The sequence below is a fragment of the Malus sylvestris genome, chromosome 5, assembly GCF_916048215.2.
Source record: "Malus sylvestris chromosome 5, drMalSylv7.2, whole genome shotgun sequence".
In the NCBI taxonomy this organism is placed as follows: Eukaryota; Viridiplantae; Streptophyta; class Magnoliopsida; order Rosales; family Rosaceae; genus Malus; species Malus sylvestris.
Window position 1 is genome coordinate 5,330,472 of NC_062264.1, and position 19,979 is coordinate 5,350,450.

General features: G+C 35.8%; 1 protein-coding gene and 1 long non-coding RNA gene across 2 annotated transcripts in view; one reads left to right on the forward strand and one right to left on the reverse strand.

Moving 5' to 3' along the window:
* Positions 1-1,872: 1,872 nt before the first annotated feature.
* Positions 1,873-19,979, reverse strand: part of LOC126620995 (cysteine-rich receptor-like protein kinase 44) — a 33,168-nt gene continuing 15,061 nt past the window's right edge. The window contains exon 7 of the mRNA XM_050289349.1: positions 1,873-2,272. Within this exon, the coding sequence (XP_050145306.1) occupies positions 1,967-2,272 (306 nt within the window). The 3' untranslated portion in view covers positions 1,873-1,966. The remainder of the gene's footprint in view (positions 2,273-19,979) is intronic.
* On the forward strand, positions 10,036-10,740 carry LOC126621001 (uncharacterized). Its single transcript, XR_007622761.1, has 2 exons — positions 10,036-10,279; positions 10,438-10,740. It is a non-coding gene; the product is annotated as an uncharacterized LOC126621001 (long non-coding RNA).

Genomic DNA, 19,979 nt, shown 5'->3' on the forward strand with positions numbered 1-19,979 from the left:
AAACTTAAAAGAAACATTTTTTTAACTGAATGAATTTGATATAACAACGTTGTGATATTACCAACTAGGTGTTGCAAAAGGAAAACAAACTCTAGCCCATTAGAAAGAAGAAAACATAGCAGTATTTTCCACTTATCTTCTCCTTAAGCATGACTGGCAAGAAGTCAAACTAACGGAGGAGGATTCTCTACCCTCTTAATTTCTCTACCTTTCCATGCCTTCTTATTTGAACAGTCACTGTTAAGTCACGTCAACATCTTATATTAATTTTTTTAATAGAGATAATAAGACAAAAAATAATATGTAAGAGAAGGGAATGGAAGGGGATGAGAATAGGAGGGTTTTTTTTTTTTGAACAAAAAATATTATCTACACTAAGGGGATGGGGTGGGCTTAGCCTAACAATGGACTAGCAATAATGTGGTTCAAATTTGCATTTGGCAAGAATCGAACTTAAGACTTCTCACTTACAAGTGAAGAGGAATATCACTAGACCGTAATACTAAATGATTGCTACTACTTAAATTGATGAAAATATTATAACTATATCTTGTCGTATAGCATAAGATTTTGGACGGGATGTAAGATCCATTTTATTGTTTTTTAGTTTAGGAGCAACTTGATATCCATTTTATCTTTCGTTTTTAAGTTTTTCTTAAAAAAAAAAGAAGGTTAAATTACATTTTACCCCCTCAGGTTTGGTGTCGATTTCAGTTCCTTACAACATCTTTAAAACATTTCAATTTCATACCTCAAGTACTATTTTATTTCAATATAATACATCCGTTACATTTTCCATCCATTGATCCGTTAGAAGCTGACGTGGCTGCCACATTTGTGCCACGCGGCAAAAAAATAATTATTTATGCATTAAATATATTATAATAATTTACCTATTGAAAAGAAAAAAGAGCCAAAACCCAATTTGTCTTCCCCACCCAAGCACACCCCCATCCCACCCACCCTTACCCCCACCTCCCTCTCAAGCCTCACCCAGCTCGAACTCAACAACCTCTCCGTCGCCAAAGACATTTTACGGCCACTTTCGAGCCGTTTTACGGCCAAAACATGGCGATTTAGCCATCTAAAAATATATCATTCTCTTCGTATCGTCGAGAAGTATGATTTTTGTTTTTGAATCACTTGATTTCGTTGAGTATTGAAGAAGTTATGAACGTTTAAAGTTTACCCGGTTTCCGGCGAGTTTTCCAGTTTTCTCTCGGACCAGTCAACTTTGAGGCTATTTTCCGGCCATCTCCGGCAACCATTGGGCTTCCAAATAGGTATAATCTTATTCTACACTTTCCTATCTTCATTTTGATATATTATGGGTCGAATTTGGTTAAGAAACGATTGAGTTACGAAGCTTTGAAAATTGCCCAAACTTCCGGCCAAGAGCTCCGGGACACTTAACGGAGTTTTTAACGGAATGACCAAAATGATGGATGGTGGACAATCTCGGGACTACTTTTATTGATTTGAAATGTTAGGGACCAAAGTGATGAATTATGCAAATCTCAGGGATCATTTTGGCTATTTAGCCAAGAAATATTGGGCTGCTCCAAAAATATTCCAACCACTTAACGTTAAGCTCAAAATCAAATCAAGTTAAATACCAAGTAAGACCTACCTATATGAATGTATATCTATGACATACTTACTTGAGTTGAATTATCTGAAACGCTTGACATTCTGTAATCAAGAACACGAAAGACAAACTTGAACTAAAATAATTACAACCGAAAACATGCACTAGTCTAAAACATTACAAACTTAGACGTTTTGTTAGAAATTATCAACTTTACTCTAACAATAAATAATATAAAAAGGTTCAACAGTTTAATTGTCTAATTTCGCAATTCATTCTCAGTCTCACAAAAAATGTCACTTGAACGAGAAGTATGTATATAGGGGTTGAATGCGAGACATAGGCTGTATATACAAGCATATAATTTATAATTTATCCTTAACGGGGAAGATCATCAGAAATTGTTAAACCATTGATGGTGCAACTATTAGCAGCTATTTGATCCTGCATATTTGCAGATCTTCCTGTAAAAAATGCCGGTCGCTCAGGTTTGGGAAGACTAATAGTTTCAGTTTTCAACATTAAGACAACTGACGACATGGTCGGCCTACTGTTTGCATCCTCTTGAACACACAACAGTCCAATGTGGATGTATCTCAAAACTTGGTCTGGCCTGCATGAATCTTTCAACAGTATTGGATCTATCAAATCCAACCCTTTTCCTTCATTCCATGATTGCCAAGCCTGTAAAACAGTAATTAAGGATGTAATTATAAAATAGTATACTACTCTCTCTTTGATAGCTTAACCAAATAATAATTTGGAAATAATGATGTATATATAAATAATTCTTATACCGAGTTATTAAATACTTACATGTGCTAGAAGCGTAGGAAAACGGCAATTAAAGCCTAAAAAATTCTTTCTCCCCGTGGTGATCTCAAGCAGGAGTATACCAAAGCTAAAGACGTCTGATTTTACTGAATACATTCCTTCTATTGCATATTCTGGAGCCATGTAACCACTTGCATGTACAAAATTAATGCGTTGGGAATTTTTAGTTAGAAAAAACAAATATATTTTTGGGTCAATCTATGATACTTTATTAAAACAATAAGATACCAGTACTCTTCAATTTTAACGTTAATATTGTAATTCAATATAGTTCAACACAATTGCAATATACTACCTTGATAGTGTAATCTAATATCCACACAGTAACTGACAACCTTGGTAATCTAACCCTTGGTAATTTACACATTTATACAAAAATAAAATTAATCAATGGTATAAGGTAATTCATTAAACTTAAATCTATGGTCTAAGATAATCCTTAACGTTTATGATCAAGATAATTCTTTGAACTTAATCAATAGTCTAAGATAATCCTTAAATTTTTATTAAAACAAACTGTATCTAACACTAAGACCATTTGTTGAACTTAATCAATGGTCTAAGATAATTTTAAAATATTATTATATTAAAGGGTACCGGTACCTTTATTTTTTAATGAGGTACTGTAGAATCCTCCGATTTTACATGTGAAGGTATATAAGTTGAAACTTAAATAGGATCAAAGGTTATATAAATTGAAACTTACTAAGTTCCGACTACTCTTTCGGTATTTCCTTGAATTTGACCATCAACTCCAAACATTTTAGCCATCCCAAAATCTGATATTTTTGGATTCATTTCTCCATCTAACAAGATGTTGCTAGCTTTTAAATCACGATGTATAACTCTAAGCCTAGAATCTTCATGAAGATACAAAATTCCTCGAGCGATTCCTCCTATTATCATGCAACGTCTCGACCAATCCAGCTGTTCTCGTTTCTTGGGTTCTGCATGGGTAACATTTATCAAAGACAAGTTAAAATTTACGGCCAATTACACACACACACACACACACACACACACACACACACACACATATATTGTAATTAACAAAGGAAAATATTTGGTCAAATGATATTCACAAACCAAATAGAAATTTGTCAAGACTTTTGTTGGGTACATATTCATAGACAAGTAAGGTTTCTTCTCCTTCCAAGCAAAATCCCAGAAGCCTCACAAGGTTTCTGTGTTGAAGTTTGGCTACCAATACCACCTCATTCTGAAATTCTTGTACACCTTGTGTGGAGCTTTTCGATAGCCGTTTTACTGCTATTTCATGTCCATTACCAAGTGTGCCCTACAATATGTAATGTGAACTAAGCAGTAAGCGTTCTAAATACTATTAATTATGTAGTATAATATGTAATCAAAACTAATTAAAGTCGTTTAGTCAATCAAGTATAGTAAATAGATAGACAGTTAATAATATATATATATATATATTTTTTTTTTATCGATTTTGACCTTTTGCATAAAAGATTATTTTATTTTATTTTTGTTGATTTTTTTCATAAATATTTTTTCACTTATCGATGATCAAGAACTATTTTCGCGTAGGAATGCCTTCATAATTTTGTGGAGCGAAGGATCTCATGCAAATAAACATTTTCGTACCTTGAAAACAGCACCAAATCCTCCTTCACCTAATTTGTTATCATCTGAAAACTTGTTCGTGGCAGTTTCAATAGTTCCCAATCTAAATTGCAACGACTCGACAGTCTTCTTCATATCATTACCAACTACAAACATTGACTCAAAAGATTAGATGTCTTAAATAAAAAATTTATTAAGAAATTGAAGTAATATATAAATACTTTTCAAATCTTTTTATTAATTAATTACCTTTTTTCTTTTGTCGTTTGGAGTGGTATCTCTCTTTGACTGTTCTGAGTCTCTTGCGAAAGAAGCATCCCACAACTAACGAACAGAAAGCAACTGAACCAAGAGTACCAACGATGAGGGTTTGCTGCTTCCTGTATGAATACAAAATTATAATAAATATATCTCTGGGCCTACCTAACAATAATCAAAGTGCTAATCGATTTTTATTTTGATTATTTGCTATAAGAATCATCTTTAAGGGAGAATATAAAAATGAACGATTCATATTATTACATCGTGAGATGAAACTCAACACGGTGATTTGTGGCATATGAAATTATATACGAGGGTACCCATTTTTCTCAGTCACAAGAATTGTAGAAAGCTTGAAGGATATCATCATTTACCAGATCTGTTTGTCAGCAAGATTGGCAGCGAAGGAGGCGGTGAAGGTGACAGCGGGGGCGAAGGCTTAGGCGGCAAAGATAACGGTGATTGCTGAGGAGGCGGCGACTGCGATTGCGGAGGAGGCGGCGACAGCGATTCACGCGGAGGTTGATTACCTGACGACGACCTGAAGCACCTGCTGTTGTATCTGCTGCAGGTGACAGATGAAGAGCTGCCGCGGATGATACCGTATGAAACATATGTGCTAGTACTGGGCAATGCAATAAGAAGCAAGGAGAGAAAGTAGAAAGGGATCATGTCACGTTGCATGGAAAAACCACGGGGTTTTGATAAGACGATTAATTTGTTCAAGTTTTGCTAAAATATCTAAGTTACGAGTTTATAACAATGTCAATGCACGCGGCGCTTGACTGACCGGACTCCTGAGTCAACGTCGAAGCAGACTAGAATCAACGAGTGGAAAGACTTGGCAATAAATTGAGTGGATATTACTTGCATTCCTTATTTTAACCGTGTATTTATTTGATACGTTTGACTGACCTGACTCCTAAGTTATTCAAATGTATATAATAAATCGACAATGTAGGTACCAAGTAATATATTCATAATGAATCATGTATTTATTTAATACGTTTAGATGATTCAATGATCTCCAATTCAAATGAGTTTTTGTAGGATTGCTCTTCAAAAGAAGATTAATAAATTGAATGGTTCCGATAGTTGATTTTATTCGGTTAAGATATGTTATTCGCAAATGAAAGAATATGTTCATCCCCACATGGGGATGCAAGTTTTATCCAATTATATATCAGGATAATACTTGTGTTCCCCACATGAGAAAATGCACATATTCCACCATTCTTGAATAATGTATCTTCACCATATAATGTCCTAATCGAAACTGTTCACTTATGAATATTCATAAATTCAACGATTCTGATTTTAAGTTTATATGGTGAAGATACATTTCAGGAATGGTGGAATATTAGAGCATCTCCACCAGTTGGTTGAGGGCAATGACAATTGAAAGGTAAGGTCAATAAAATTGCCCTTACTTTTCACTCCAAACAGTGATTGCCTTTGTGCAAGTCCACCAATTTGGAAGGAAGAAGAGCAAGGGCAATGAGAATTACTATTCATAAACATAGTTTTTTAATATTTTTAATATTTTCTCTGTCTTATCCCCACATATCATTATCTTATCACCGTAGTTTTTTAGGTAATTTTAAACGTTTAATTTGTATGTGTGTTGAATTTTGTAAGATTTTTAAAGTGAGAACTTCGTAAGTTTTTTTTAATAATTTTTTCATTTTTTTTTGTAATTTTTTAAATTTTTTAGAATTGGATTAATCCTAACCGTTGAATTGAAGTTTTTTTTTTCAAATCAAAGGCTCACAGAGAACCTCGTGGGTGGGGCACTAGGAGAGCTGGTGAACAGCTCACGGGTTTGGACAATAAAAAACAAAATTATAACAACTCAGTTGTTCAAATCAAAGAACGCTTTTCTTTTCTTTTTCGGTATACCGCTCCCCAGGGGGTTCCTGTCTGCTGGGCTTCAAATAGGGCGCAAGCCATTTGCAATTGTTGAATGGGCAGCTGAAACCCAATTGCCTCCTATTTTGTGAATTGTTGGAGAAGTATTTTTTGGGATGAAAAGCAACTCAACCCGATTACCCTTGCAATTTGGTGACCGGTAGATATGCTCTTATTATGGAATCTGAATCCTCTTCAGATCATTTTTGTGAGGATCTCGAGAATTCGTGAATTGTATCCGTTCATTATTCATTGTGCTATTAGAAATCATTTAAATTTTTTTATTTATAATTGAACACACAAACAGTATCTGAAAAAAACTAATCACATAATAAACGAATACGATTTATGAATTCCTAAAAAGAATCCAGAAGACATCTTGGCTTATTATGTACACAAGATAATGCATGCCGATCATTTTACGTTACAGCCAGGCCCATACGGCACCAAGTCACCAACACTGATTGAGCATAAAGTAGGATATGACTCCATCGCTTTTCTTTTTTTTCGGTGACAGACTCCATCACTTTTCATAAAGTCTCCATAACACACTGATCAGTGATTAAGACATGCATGCATATATGCATGGCATGCTCGGGGTTCTTTTCTTCAAATAGGGCGCAAACCCGTTGCTTAATGGGCAGCAGCAACCCAATTGCCGCCTTTTTTTTTTTTTGGGAGAGACTCAATTGCCTCCTATTTTGTGAACTGTTGGAGAAGTATTTTTTGGGATGAAAGGCAACTCAATCCGATTGCTTTTGCAATTTGATGACCGGTAGAGATGCTCTTATTATGGAATTCGAATCCTCTCCAGATCTTTTTTATAAGAATTTTGGAAATTTATGAATTGTATCTATTTATTATACATCGTGCGGTCAGCAATCATTTTAATTTTTTTTGTTTATAATTAAACACATAAACAATATCTAACAAAAACTGATCATACGATATACGATAAACGAAAATAATTCACGGATTCTTATAATCCTCCTAAAGAGAATTGAAAAAAAATATCATGTTGGCTTATTATGTACTAAAGATAATGCATGCCGACCATTTTATATTACAGCCAGGCCCACACAGCGCCAAGTCCCCAACACCGATTGAGCATAAAGTTGATATGACTCCACCACTTTTCATAAAGTCTCCTCTCCAGAACACACTGATCAGTGATCAAGCATGCATATATGCATGGCATACTCGGGGTTCTTTTCTTTTTCAAACAAATGGGAAAATTTTACGTGGAACGAGCTGATCAGCATTACTACCTAATAATATAAAATTCTCTTTTAGAAAACCTCAACCGTACGAATAAAATTTATTGATATGAAAAAAGAAGTTGTACATAGTTAGGAATTCAGAGGGACATAAATCTTACCCCTCATATAGCAAGAAAAACAAAATACAAGAAAAGATGGGAGGATGTACACCATATCCCTTTTGAAAAAGAAAATACAAAAAAAATGGGGGACATAAACCTTACCTCTCTTGAAAAAGAAAATATAATAAACCTAAAAGGTAAGAACCTACAAGACAAACTGCAAAACAAAAAGGAAAATCCAAAAAAATTAGGTAAAAAAGAAAATCACAAATCATGAAGGGGAGACAAATTTGTAGGTTGACATACCCAAGAAATCTGAGTGCAAAACAGGAAGAATCTCTATAAGAGAAATGACATGCTGAACAAGTGAAGACGAGAGAAGTTCTAAATTGGCTAATTTGTCAGGTGCATTCTGTAACATCCCACATCGCCCAGGGATATGGATTCTAGAAGCCTTATATGTATATTCTCATCTCTACCTAGCACGAGGCTTTTTGGGAGTTCACTGGCTTCGGGTTCCATCGGAACTCTGAAGTCAAGCGAGTTCACGTGAGAGCAATCTCATGATGGGTGACCCATTGGGAAGTTCTCATGTGAGTTCCCAGAAACAAAACCGTGAGGGCGTGATCGGGGCCCAAAGCGGACAATATCGTGCTACGGTGGAGTCGAGCCCGGGATGTGGTGGGGCCCGGGGTGGGATGTGACAATTTGGTATCAGAGCCAATCCCTGGCCGGATGTGTGATGATGAGGACGTCAGGCCCCTAAGGGGAGTGAATTGTAACATCCCACATCGCTCAGGGATATGGATCATGTAAGCCTTATATGTATATTCTCATCTCTACCTAGCACGAGGCCTTTTGGGAGCTCACTGGCTTCGGGTTCCATCGGAACTCCGAAGTTAAGCAAGTTCACGCGAGAGTAATCCCATGATGGGTGACCCATTGAGAAGTTCTCGTGTGAGTTCCCAAAAACAAAATCGTGAGGGCGTGATCGTGGCCCAAAGCGGACAATATCGTGCTACGGTAGAGTCGAGCTGGGGATGTGGTGGGGGCTTGGGCATGGATGTGACAATTTTTATTGTAATATCTCACATCGCCCAGGGAAGTGGATCTTGTAAGCCTTATATGTATATTCTCATCTCTACCTAACACGAGGCCTTTTGGGAGCTCACTGGCTTCGGGTTCCGTCGGAACTCCGAAGTTAAGCGAGTTCGCGCGAGAGCAATCCCATGATGGGTGACTTACTGGGAAGTTCTCGTGTGAGTTCCCAGAAACAAAACCGAAAGGGCGTGGTCGGGACCCAAAGAGGACAATATTGTGTTACGGTGGAGTCAAGCTTGGGATGTGGTGGGGGCCTAGGCCAGGATGTGACAATTTGGTATCAGAGCCAATCCCTGGGCGGTAATGTGCCGATGAGGACGTCGAGGCACTAAGGGGGGGTGGATTGTAACATCCCACATCGTCTATGGGAGTGGATCTTGTAAGCCTTATATGTATATTCTCATCTCTACCTAGCACGAGGCCTTATGGGAGTTCACTGACTTCGGGTTTCGGCGGAACTCCGAAGTTAAGTGAGTTCGCGCGAGAGCAATCTCATAATGGGTAACCCACTGGGAAGTTCTCATGTGAGTTCCCAGAAACAAAACCAAGAGGGAGTGGTCGGGATCCAAAGTGGACAATATCGTGCTACAGTGGAGTTGAGCTCAGGAAGTGGTGGGGCCCAGGCTGGGATGTGACACATTCCATTCTCAAAATGTATGAATAATATGTGAAATTATATATATATATATATATATATATATATATATTATATTACTGACCATAACACTATATAATAGTACATCTGTGTGATATAATTTATATCCAGACAAATGGACAAATAATAAATACCTTAACCCTAGGTTATATGACACATAACTCAAAGTAGTTTTGTTGTGTCCACATCCAACCATGTGAATCATGGATTTGGATCTCATTCAATTCAAATTGTGGGATCCTAAGAATTCTCACATCCTAACCGTTCATCGTAGACCTTAAGGTAAAAAATTATTTTGAATTATTTATTTAAAATTAAATATAAATAGTACATAACGAAAATTAACCGCACGATGTACGATGAACGATTAGGATATGAGAATCCGTAGAGGATCCTCATCCGTGAATCATGACAAAAAGGCCCACTAAGCAGCCCAAGCCCATCACACTCCACGGGCCCTCATGATTCCCTTTGTTCCAAAGTGACAAACCAAAAGCAGCCTTCCAACATCACACATGGGTTGCAACTACATTCAACCCATCATACATGCATGCAATGCACCCACTATCCATTTATTCATACTACTCAATATCCACCGTTTTCTTCTCTCATCGTATTACTTTAGCACTGTGCAATTTTGCCTCAATTTCACTTTATTTACGAGTTTGCCACCGGGCTAATTTCAGTGGCTCAATTTCACTTTATTTACGAGTCAGCCACATGCTATCTTTGCCGCTGATATTGATGCACACGCATTGATGATTGCGGGATCGCGGGAAAAGAAGAACAATGGTAAAGCCGGCCTTTTCCATCTGCTTCTCAAACCCTCCTTGCCTCCTCCGTCTTGCAGACCCATGACAAAGACCGTCTCACCTCCGTCCTATCCTCCTCTCGCCGTCGTCTCCCTTCTCTCGCCTCCGTCGTCTTACTCCTCCTTTCTCTGTCTCTGGAATCCTAGCGTCATCTTCCTCGCATGCAAGGCTCTGGCCCTCTCAATGGAAACCAAAACGTGTTTCAGGTTCCTAAGACAACCTCTCACTACTCACTCACATCAGTTGTTTTTTTGTAATTTGAACTTTTCTTTCTGATAAATTTGTATGCTTTCTGGATTTTATATGGCAGTTTTGGACCTTTCCTTTTCTGAATTTGTATGCTTCTCCGGTTTTTTTATGGCAGTTCTGAGGAAGAGCACGAAAAAGGAAGAACCAGTATTAGAAGGTCTTCTCAAACAGTACTTCGATGATGTGAGTGCCTTTATCCTTTAACTTGGCCAAATGGGTGCTCAAATTTCATGTTTTTTCTGTGATTATATGAGTAAATTTTTGTATTTTGTTTTTGGGTTTTGCCAAATTCAATGGTGGTATTTATGGGTTTGGTATTGATTTTCAGTTAACAATGACTTTGGGGAAATTGATTGAGTCTGCATTCAATGTAACTTTTCATGCAGTTACATACTGATGAAATAGAATTCGATTTTTTCATTCCCTTCTTTTTTTTTAAATGCAGTTACATTTATATGATGATTTACTGCATATATTCATCTTTTTGTTTCTAATTCTTCATGCAGTCTAAGCCATGAAGGATTTGATAAACCCACAATTGATAACAATGTACGGCGTCACCAACGATTTTGGACAAGGAACAAGTAAGTACCCCGTTTGCTTCATTGTTCCAAAGTATTATGTAGAGATTGCTTTGATATCTTTGGCTTCTTGGCTGTTTGTGGGGTGTCCGAGATAGGATTTAGGAGATTTGGTTTAGGGTTTGCAAAGAGATAGATATGGGGCGTCCGAGAGAGATGTGGGAGGATTTAGGCGAGGGATTTCATGGATTTGTTTAGGGTTTTTTTTCTGTGATTTGTAGACGGAGAGATGGGACAAGGGTGAGAAAGAGAGAGATGGGAGGATTTTCTGCGAGGGTAAAGGGAACGAGTAAGGGAAGTATGGGTATGGGTAGGGGATGGAAAAGCACTTCGTTTTCCATTTGCTTCCTGAAACCTAAGGGATTTCTGCAATTGCAGAGAGATAGAGACGGGGGTGTACGTTGCAGAGAGAGAGATGGGGGTGTCCGTTAGGTGCCCTTTAGTTGTCACTTTTGTGATTTGTCCACCCTTGATTGTTGTGTGATTCATTGTCATGAGCGTTCTATGCACAAGGTTTCATATTATTCCTTCCTTTTAATTTTGATATTGTTGTGCTTAATTTCTTTTTTTTTTATTGGGTGATTAGATTACAATTTACAACCCCCAATTTTTTATTTTTACTTTTTATGGCTCACTGTTATTTCTTTTATTGTGTCGTATAGAACAAAGACTTTTTTGAATGTTATTACTGCTGCAGTTTCTATGCGTTCGATGCTGATATCGTTCTTTCCCACATGCGCTCTTTTCACAATGTTTCATATTTTTCACAAGGGATACTCAACCGCTTACCTTATGGGCACCGGTGCCGGTGGGCTCGGCCCTTCCATCTCCTCCAACCGCAGGTGCATATATGTGTGTGTGTGTGTGTGTGTGTGTGTGTGTGTGTGTGTGTGTGTGTGTGTGTGTGTTGTATCTACTTATTTGCATATATGTTTTTGTGTAGGGTTTGTTCCTGATCAGTTTTCCTTCACTTTTAACCATCTATGCAATTATATTGCTTTGGATTACTATTTCAAATTGAGGTTTTTAATGCATTTTGGAAATTTTTGTGATTGTTGGAAATTTTAGGGTTTGATGATTTTTATTTCAAATATTCAGTTTTAAGTAGCATAATAACAATGCACAAGGAGGACAATCCAGAGCAAGTGTAGCCACTATAAACAATAAGGATTCCAGTATTGCTTCTGCGCAACACGGCGGTGTAAAAAATGGAGCCCGTGTACAGCCCCAATTTACATGGTACAGATTTCTAAGTATCAGTTCTCTTTCAGTCTAGAAAATTTATGTGTTTGAAGGAGTTTGGGAATCTTAGATAATTGTGTTCTCTTTTAACATCTGAGTTGCCCATTTTGTTTGATTTTCATTTCTTGGCAGTGTTTTCCTGCGACTGATTTAATGTAGGAGGTTCTGATACACCTATTGCAAGCATGCTTCCCGGACAGCTGAAGCTTCAGCCTCCCAGAGAAGCTCCCGAACTGTTCCATAGGCTCCAACTTCTCAGAGAAGCTCCCGAACTGTTCCAAAGGCTCCGACTTCTCAAGAACACCCTAGCGAAGGGTAAGTTCACACCCAAGACCATGGATTTTGTTGCACTCAATGGTGGGGAATGTAGGCATATTTTCACTGTTATATAGCAATCTTATGATGTCAATGCTAGATTCTCTCTCCCAAATAGGCGATTTAGTAATGAGTTTAACGTGCTGGTATATGATATATAAATAAATGCGAATAATCAAGTATTAACTTTTTTCTGTTGGTTTTAGCCCCAGGATAAGCGTTCAAGGGCTTTGCCTTTTAGTTTGGGTGTATAAGCCTTGGTTTCATGAATGGGATGCATGTAATGTTATACGCTTGTGAACACTTGATTAAAATTCTCTAATTTCCTGTATTTTTAAGTGCGGAACAAATTTATAGCATGTTTTTAAAAGCAGAAAGGTTGTATCCACCCTTTTCATCTCAAATTCTGATTATCCTAATTAGGGTTTTATTAATTAATTATGCTTAAATATTGATCAGTTCTTAATTCAATTGTTATTGGTGTTTAGAATTATTGACGAGAGTACCAATAAAGCAGCGGTTGTGGATCCAGTTGAACCTGAGAAGGTTCTGAAAGCAGCCCAAGAACATGGCATCCGTATCAAGCTCATCCTCACCACTCGCCATTACTGGTCTATTTAGACTTCCTCATCCAATCCCTCATATTCATACTGATATAATATATATATATTTGTTTTGGGTATTTTAGTACTTTCCAGAAATGGATTTATGGGGATTTATATCTTAGTTGGGCACATGAAGCAGATTCATATTCAAGGAAAAATGATCCCCGCTCTTAAGGTCTCTTTCTTGCGTCGATTGATCGTCTTGCTATGATTTCGAGTTGTTGCAATTAGATCTTGAAATTGTATTGTATAATTTAATTAGTATAGTGGTCCTCACAAATCACCACCGATGTAGCACCTAATTAATTGTATTCAATGTTGTGGTCTGAAAAGAAGCACTAATTAAGGGAGTAATATTTAAGGTTGGAGATAAAAGATTCGCTATAGCTGATAGCTCTAGATGTGTAATTAACTAATTATCATAAAAATTGTTGGGTTTTTTCCAGCCCATGATTAGTTGTCCTAAGTCTATTGGGAATTAATAGTCTTAGAGGATTAAATTGTTTTCCAAATTGGAGTTGTTTTCCCAATTAGAGTTATTTACCCAATTGGAGTTAGTTTCTCAATTGGAGTAGGATTCATAACTAGATTCCAATTAGGATTAATAATCCTTATTGAAGAAGACCTTTATTATGTCTATATAAAGGGGCTATTGTACTAGATTTGAAGATGGGAGCAAAACAATAAATTGTATACCACTCAAGGGATTAGAGTGAGAGAATATTGTAAAGTGTGTGCGAGAGAAAAGAAAAGAGATAGTGTATTTCTTGTTCTTGTTCTTGTTCTTTCAGGTTTTTTGTCAAGTCCTAGTTCTAGAGATTTGGCAAGATTATTGGTTGTACTCATTATTGATATAGTGAAAGATTATTGTTGTTGTCCCGTGGACGTAGGCACATATTGCCGAACCACGTAAATTCTTGGTATTATTTATCTTGGTTATTTGTTTTTCGATTTCCGGAGTTTGTTCTTGTTTTTCCCATTCTTAAACGCGATATTCTCAACATGTTAGCTCTTCTGGTTAATCCAATTAGTTGAGGTAAGAAATATATTTTGACTGATGCAACTGCATGCTCTCATGGATTTCCCCCAAAGATTGGATTTTCAGTTTTTGGGAATGTTAACAATTTAGTTTTTTGATCTTTTCTTGAAAGGATATGAAATTGGAAATCCAAAATATCACGTTTTTGTTGAAATTATTTGATTTTGAATCCAAGGGTCCTGTTGATCCCTTTTTGACCTTATTTTATATTTTATTTATTTATTACATTTTTTTGTTAGCAATGAATTTATGAATGTATGAAAACAGTGGATGCTAAATTTAGGGGGATCTTGCTCAAATGAAGATATTTTTGTATGGATATTTAGTATTAGTGCGATATCTGCTTCTTGAATTGGGGCAAATAGCACTTTGATATTGCTCTTGGACTTCAGAAAAAGTTTCCCCTTTTATGAACACGTAGCCGAGTAATTTTAGGAAACATGTGAAATTATAGAAGTTTCTTTGTTGAATTCACTTTATTTCACTTTGAATCGTTGTCAGGGGACTGCATTTGGGAACATGGTGGTTCATGAGGAAGTTCTTCGGGTTATCCAAATGTTCAGATGTTAACTTTCCGTTTGGAGATTCTAGAAAATAAGTTGTAGTCATGAATTTTCAACAAGGGAAGTTCGTCAGGTGAGTTTGACAATCAGTGCTTCCCAATATTTATTTGTTTCATTTAAAATGGTCTCCAACGGCATCCATAATTTTGTGTTAAGTTTTTTTGTTTTTGGTTTAGGGCACTTATATGGTAATGCATGTGTTCTCTAGCTCATCCTCTGACTCTCCTTTCTGTTTCTTCTTCTTTCCTCTCACTACAAGTTGCAAATATGGTGGAATCGGTGGAGCTTCCCACTAGCCTCAACATCCTTCCTTTCCGAAACAAGGTCCTCTTACCTAGCGCCATCATTTGAATTCGCTGCACTTCACTCAACTAGTATCTTTGAGCCTTAATCCTTCACTTTTCATGCTTTATAGTGAAATATGTATTTGTGGATGGTTTTGTTTTGTGGGATTTTTGAGTATCAATTCATTACTAGGTGCTGTTATCCAGATAATGTATCTTTTTTCTGGAAATAGACAGTGGATGCTTGATGTATGTGAAGCATCTGTCAATGAATTCAGCTTTCATATATCAAGTTAACCAAGTCCATGTTTTCTTAATCACTCAATTAATCAAGTTCTTAGTTTTCTTTCGTTTCCGATTAATTCACGGAGTTTAGGCAAAAAATGACAGTAGAGGGAGCTTTCGATCACTACTTTCCGTTTTAGGTTTTTTTTTTCCTTTCAATTTCTCTTTTTATGAGATAAATTGTGGCGTTTAAAAGGGTGAATTTAACATGATTGGATTACAACTTCCTTACATACTGTAAGAGGGGGAGTAGGGTTGCTATATTCAAGTTCACTTTTTTATTTTTACTTGAATTTGATTTTATTTTTTTTGCGATAGGTTGAGAATGTGAAAGCTCTGCTGAGGCCGAGGTGAGAAGTTTAATTTAATTCATGATTTATTGTTGTTTTTTTACAACGGATTGAAGAAGATGAAGTTCACAGTGATGACCGAAGACGAGCAGGTCCTCTCCTTAAACGTCGATCCTCACAAGACTGTAAGACCCTTACTTTTCACTTCAGCAGAAACCCTTAATTGATTTTAGGGAGTTTTAACAAAACACTCCCGGTACTGTTCACTTTTAACGAAAAACTACATTTATACATTTCCCTGGTACTATTCACTATGCCTTTAAAAATGGCTTTTCATTAAAAGAGAAGTTTTTTTGGACTTTTCGTTAGTTTTCCATTGATTTTATATTTCTTTCAATTAATTTGGAAGTTGAAGATCTTTTTTTTTAACTTGATTTGATTTTTTTGTGATAGGTTGAGAATGTGAAAGTTCTGGTGGAGGTGGAGGTGAGAAGTTTAATTTAATTCATGATCTTTTGGTTTTTTTTTTTTTAACTTTTTTTTTGTGGGATTGTGCTGTTTTGGGGGAAAACAATATTAAATTGAAGTAATGTTTAGATATTTCTGTAATTGGGATTTAGAGTAAGAGATGAAGAACTGAATGTGATTGCAGAATTAAAAGTTCAGAACTTTTTTGGTTTGGAAGCTGATTTTAAATTCAGTTAGTTGATTAGTTAATAGAGAAATGTATAACAAATGCGTGATATGTTTTTCAGTGCGTATGAGCAGACACAGGTGCTGCTTCAGCGGCAGTAGCTGCTATATAATGGTAGGGAGATGAGGAATTATGAGATGTTGAGTGCTCTTGGTGTCAGAGATGAAGACTTTATAATGATCGTATCCAATGTTGCCTCGAGGTATACATGATAATGTTGTACTTTATGTGCAATTCACTGTATGATGTTCGTGTGTTTAATGGGGCTGTGATTATATTTCAGTGCACCCACCAATTGGTTTTATTATCATACATCATCGTGAGAAGTGGGATGGTGAGTTTCTCAATACAGTTAATTTTTGTGCAAATAATTCTTATTCTTTGATTAAGTTCACCATTCATGCTTTTAAAGATAAGAATTGCAATGCTCTCTCAGATGTTAGTTTTGGGAGGCAAAGTTTTAAGCTTTCTGCATTAAATGTCCTGTTTTCGGGACGAAATTTGGTGTTTTAAGATGTCATGAACGAATTGTTGCTGGTTGGGTTTTGTGTTGTTGCAAATTTACTTGAGATCCTCAATATCCCATTTATGCTTCCTATTATCATATTCTTTATGCAATTATCACTCTTCTACAGTTTACATTTGGATTTGATTCTTTGCTGATGCGATCATCTGATGGGGTTTAGTAATTTTCAATATTCTTCGACTCTTTTTAATCTGCAAAATCAAATTACCCATGAAATTTATAACTACAATCAGTTTCTTTTTAGTTGGGTTCAAATGTTGTTGGTTGCGCTGTTATAAAACTCCTTTATAGTTAGGTTGAAAACCATATCAATAGATTCTTTATTTGGCTGGTCCAATCTGTAACAGATGAGATTGTTTTGTTTGATGTTTCAATCAAAATTTGATCTTTTTTGCGTGTGAAATTATAATGGAATCACAAATCAAGTATATCTTAGATTCTTGGTTGTATACTCACCTTCCCACAACTATTATATTGTCTATTGACTGGATGTTTTTTTATAATTTCCAGGATCTACGGTTGTAATGCTTTTGATACATGCGGTAAGGAGGAAGCTGCTACTCTTATGGAGCTTCTTTGGCATGGTAAGTTGAAGTTGCATGTCAATTTTTTTTTTCGTTCATGGAATTCATTATCTTGCTATCTTGGCAATTAGCAATGTTTGACGATTGGTAAAATGTAAGAATAAATGTGTTGAAGGTTGAAAGTCTTGAATCAATTATAAGAAAGAACAATCTCCTGTTAACTGTTAAAACTCCCTCTTATATTTAGTAAGTAGAATCGTACACATGAAAGTGAATTTTAACAACTCTAACTTAGATTTCTTAATAATTTGATCCGTCTTTCTTTCATTTGTGTTCGACTGTTTTACTTTTTTTCTATATAAGTACAACTATTGATCGAAAGCCACAGAAAATACCCAATGGCGGAGAAATTGTTTTTGTTACAAGAATAGATTATGATGTAAAGCTTAAATTTTTGGCACTTAAATATATGTGTTTTGTTTGGCAATTACAATCACTCGCATGAAAATCCATTTGGATTTGTTCTGGTCTCCAAGAATTTTTCTTTGTTTGATTATTGATTAATTTATGTGGCGGGAGTTTAGGTTTTGCTTTTCTGCCCATGTATATTTGATTTGAAATGGAAAGTTCAATTTGCTGTATATAAATTAGTAATCAAAAAGCTCCAAGGAGAGGTAAATTAGAAACAATGGTGGAAGAGTGATGGAGTTGAGGAATTGATAGTTTACAGGGTTTACTTGAATTTCTGTATGATGTCCATGGTATTGATAGATCATTGAGACTGACTGACTGGTTGATTAATCACTAATTTGAAATACTTAAAATGTAACTTTTCTTTAATTCCTTTTCGTTTTGTATTTTCATTGGATTCAAAAAACGAAACGAATCCAATCAGCTACTTAGCCTTTGAATATTTTTACATCTTAATGCTTACTTTAAATATGTTAATTTGTCCCCATTTCTGTAAAATTTTGTGCGATGTGAACAATGTGGGTTATTCTCAATCTTCAGATGGTGATTATTTGGCAACTTCTGAAAACATGGCTACTCAGCCTCTGAAATACAGAGCTGAGGATGAGAGCAATCAGATGAGCTAGAATTGGGTTTGTATCATTCTAAATTATTTGTTTGGTTACCGATAGAAAATATGGTTGCCAAGTCCAGATTTTTATTTTCATCATCTTAAACATTTTCCTTTGATAGCACTTTGTTTTGATTTGTGAACGAAGTATATACTTTATATTTATCTTAGGCCACAGTGTAATGTTTAACAATTGAATTTGTGAGACGGTTTAGCAGTTTTTTCAGAAACATACTATTCCTGCCAGATGCTCAAATATTATGTCTTCTACTTTTCTGCTTTCCCTTTTCCGTGTTTTTCCCCATATAGTAGGCTTAGCACTTGAAACTATGAGTATAATACTGATGGCACAATACAATCTACAAATGAATGCTTTCTTATAGCATGCATATCCGTATATAGCAAGCAAAGTTTTACTTCATTGATTCTTAGGTACTACGCCGTCTTTTAAGTTGGTTTGCGTGGAAATTATTCATGCTTGTCGCGACTAATATATTCAATTCCCGCAACAACGCGCAGACATATTTTCTTGTAAATACCATGAAGCTTGAGAAAGGGGCTTTCCCTATAGCTAAAAAATTATCTATATACTAAAACCCGGTGGAAAACACTGTTCATGAGCAGTGTAATGGTGGAAAAGCCCTTGCTGGCTTCTCATTTTTCCTTTCTTTAGCCTGCTTGGTACAGTTAAATGGCGCTTTTACCCATCTTTGACACGCATCGGTCATCGTCGTTTCTTTGTTTTGGGTGCGTTTTCACCCTTGTTCTTTCCGTTTCCATTTCTTTCTTTTACAGATTTGTGGTTTTACAGAAAAAGGGAAAAAGGTGATGAATCTGGAGGAAAGTGGGAAATGCACTGAGCAAGTGCTTGGACAAATGTCTTTAATTGAGTTGTAAATTTTGTTTCAGTATTAGACTTCGTATGAATATACATTTGAATAATCATTTTGCAGTTTTTAAATAAACGAGTCTCAGTAATTTGTATTAGTTTTTGTCTGAACAACATGTGCACTTACCAGTCTCTGTGGGTTAACTAAATTGATGCATATCTTGCCAGTTAGCAATATGTATTTGAAGGAATTTTTTAAATAAATCCTTTATTAAATACGTTTAAACAATTGGTCTTTGGTTCTATATGTTTGATAAAAATTGGGTGGAATGAGTAACCAATTTGATTGAAGTGTGTTATCACCATTCTGTTATATGGTTAAATGAATTGGGGTAGAACTTACCCTGTGGTTTTTTTATCGATAGCAGCATTTGGAAACAAAAGATTGTGAAATGCCAAGCTATTTGTACATGAAGAAAATATTGGAGAATTCATGTTGTGTTAAGCTATTTACACAACAAAAAATATTGGAGAACATTGTTTCATTTGAGGTTTGATTTCAGGATTATGTGTTTTCTATTTAGTGTGATTCAGTATGGGTTTATCTAGGTTTGTGGCTAAGTTTACATTAATGTTGATTTACATTTTTCAATTTTCCTGTAAATTTATATGAGTTTTGTTTTTTTATTGTTAATTTAGTAATGCTATGGATAATTTTGGCTTCTAGATTGGTTCGAGCATTTTTTTTATTTTTTTATAATTTCAGTTGTAGCTTCATTGTTTCTTTTTTTACTAATTT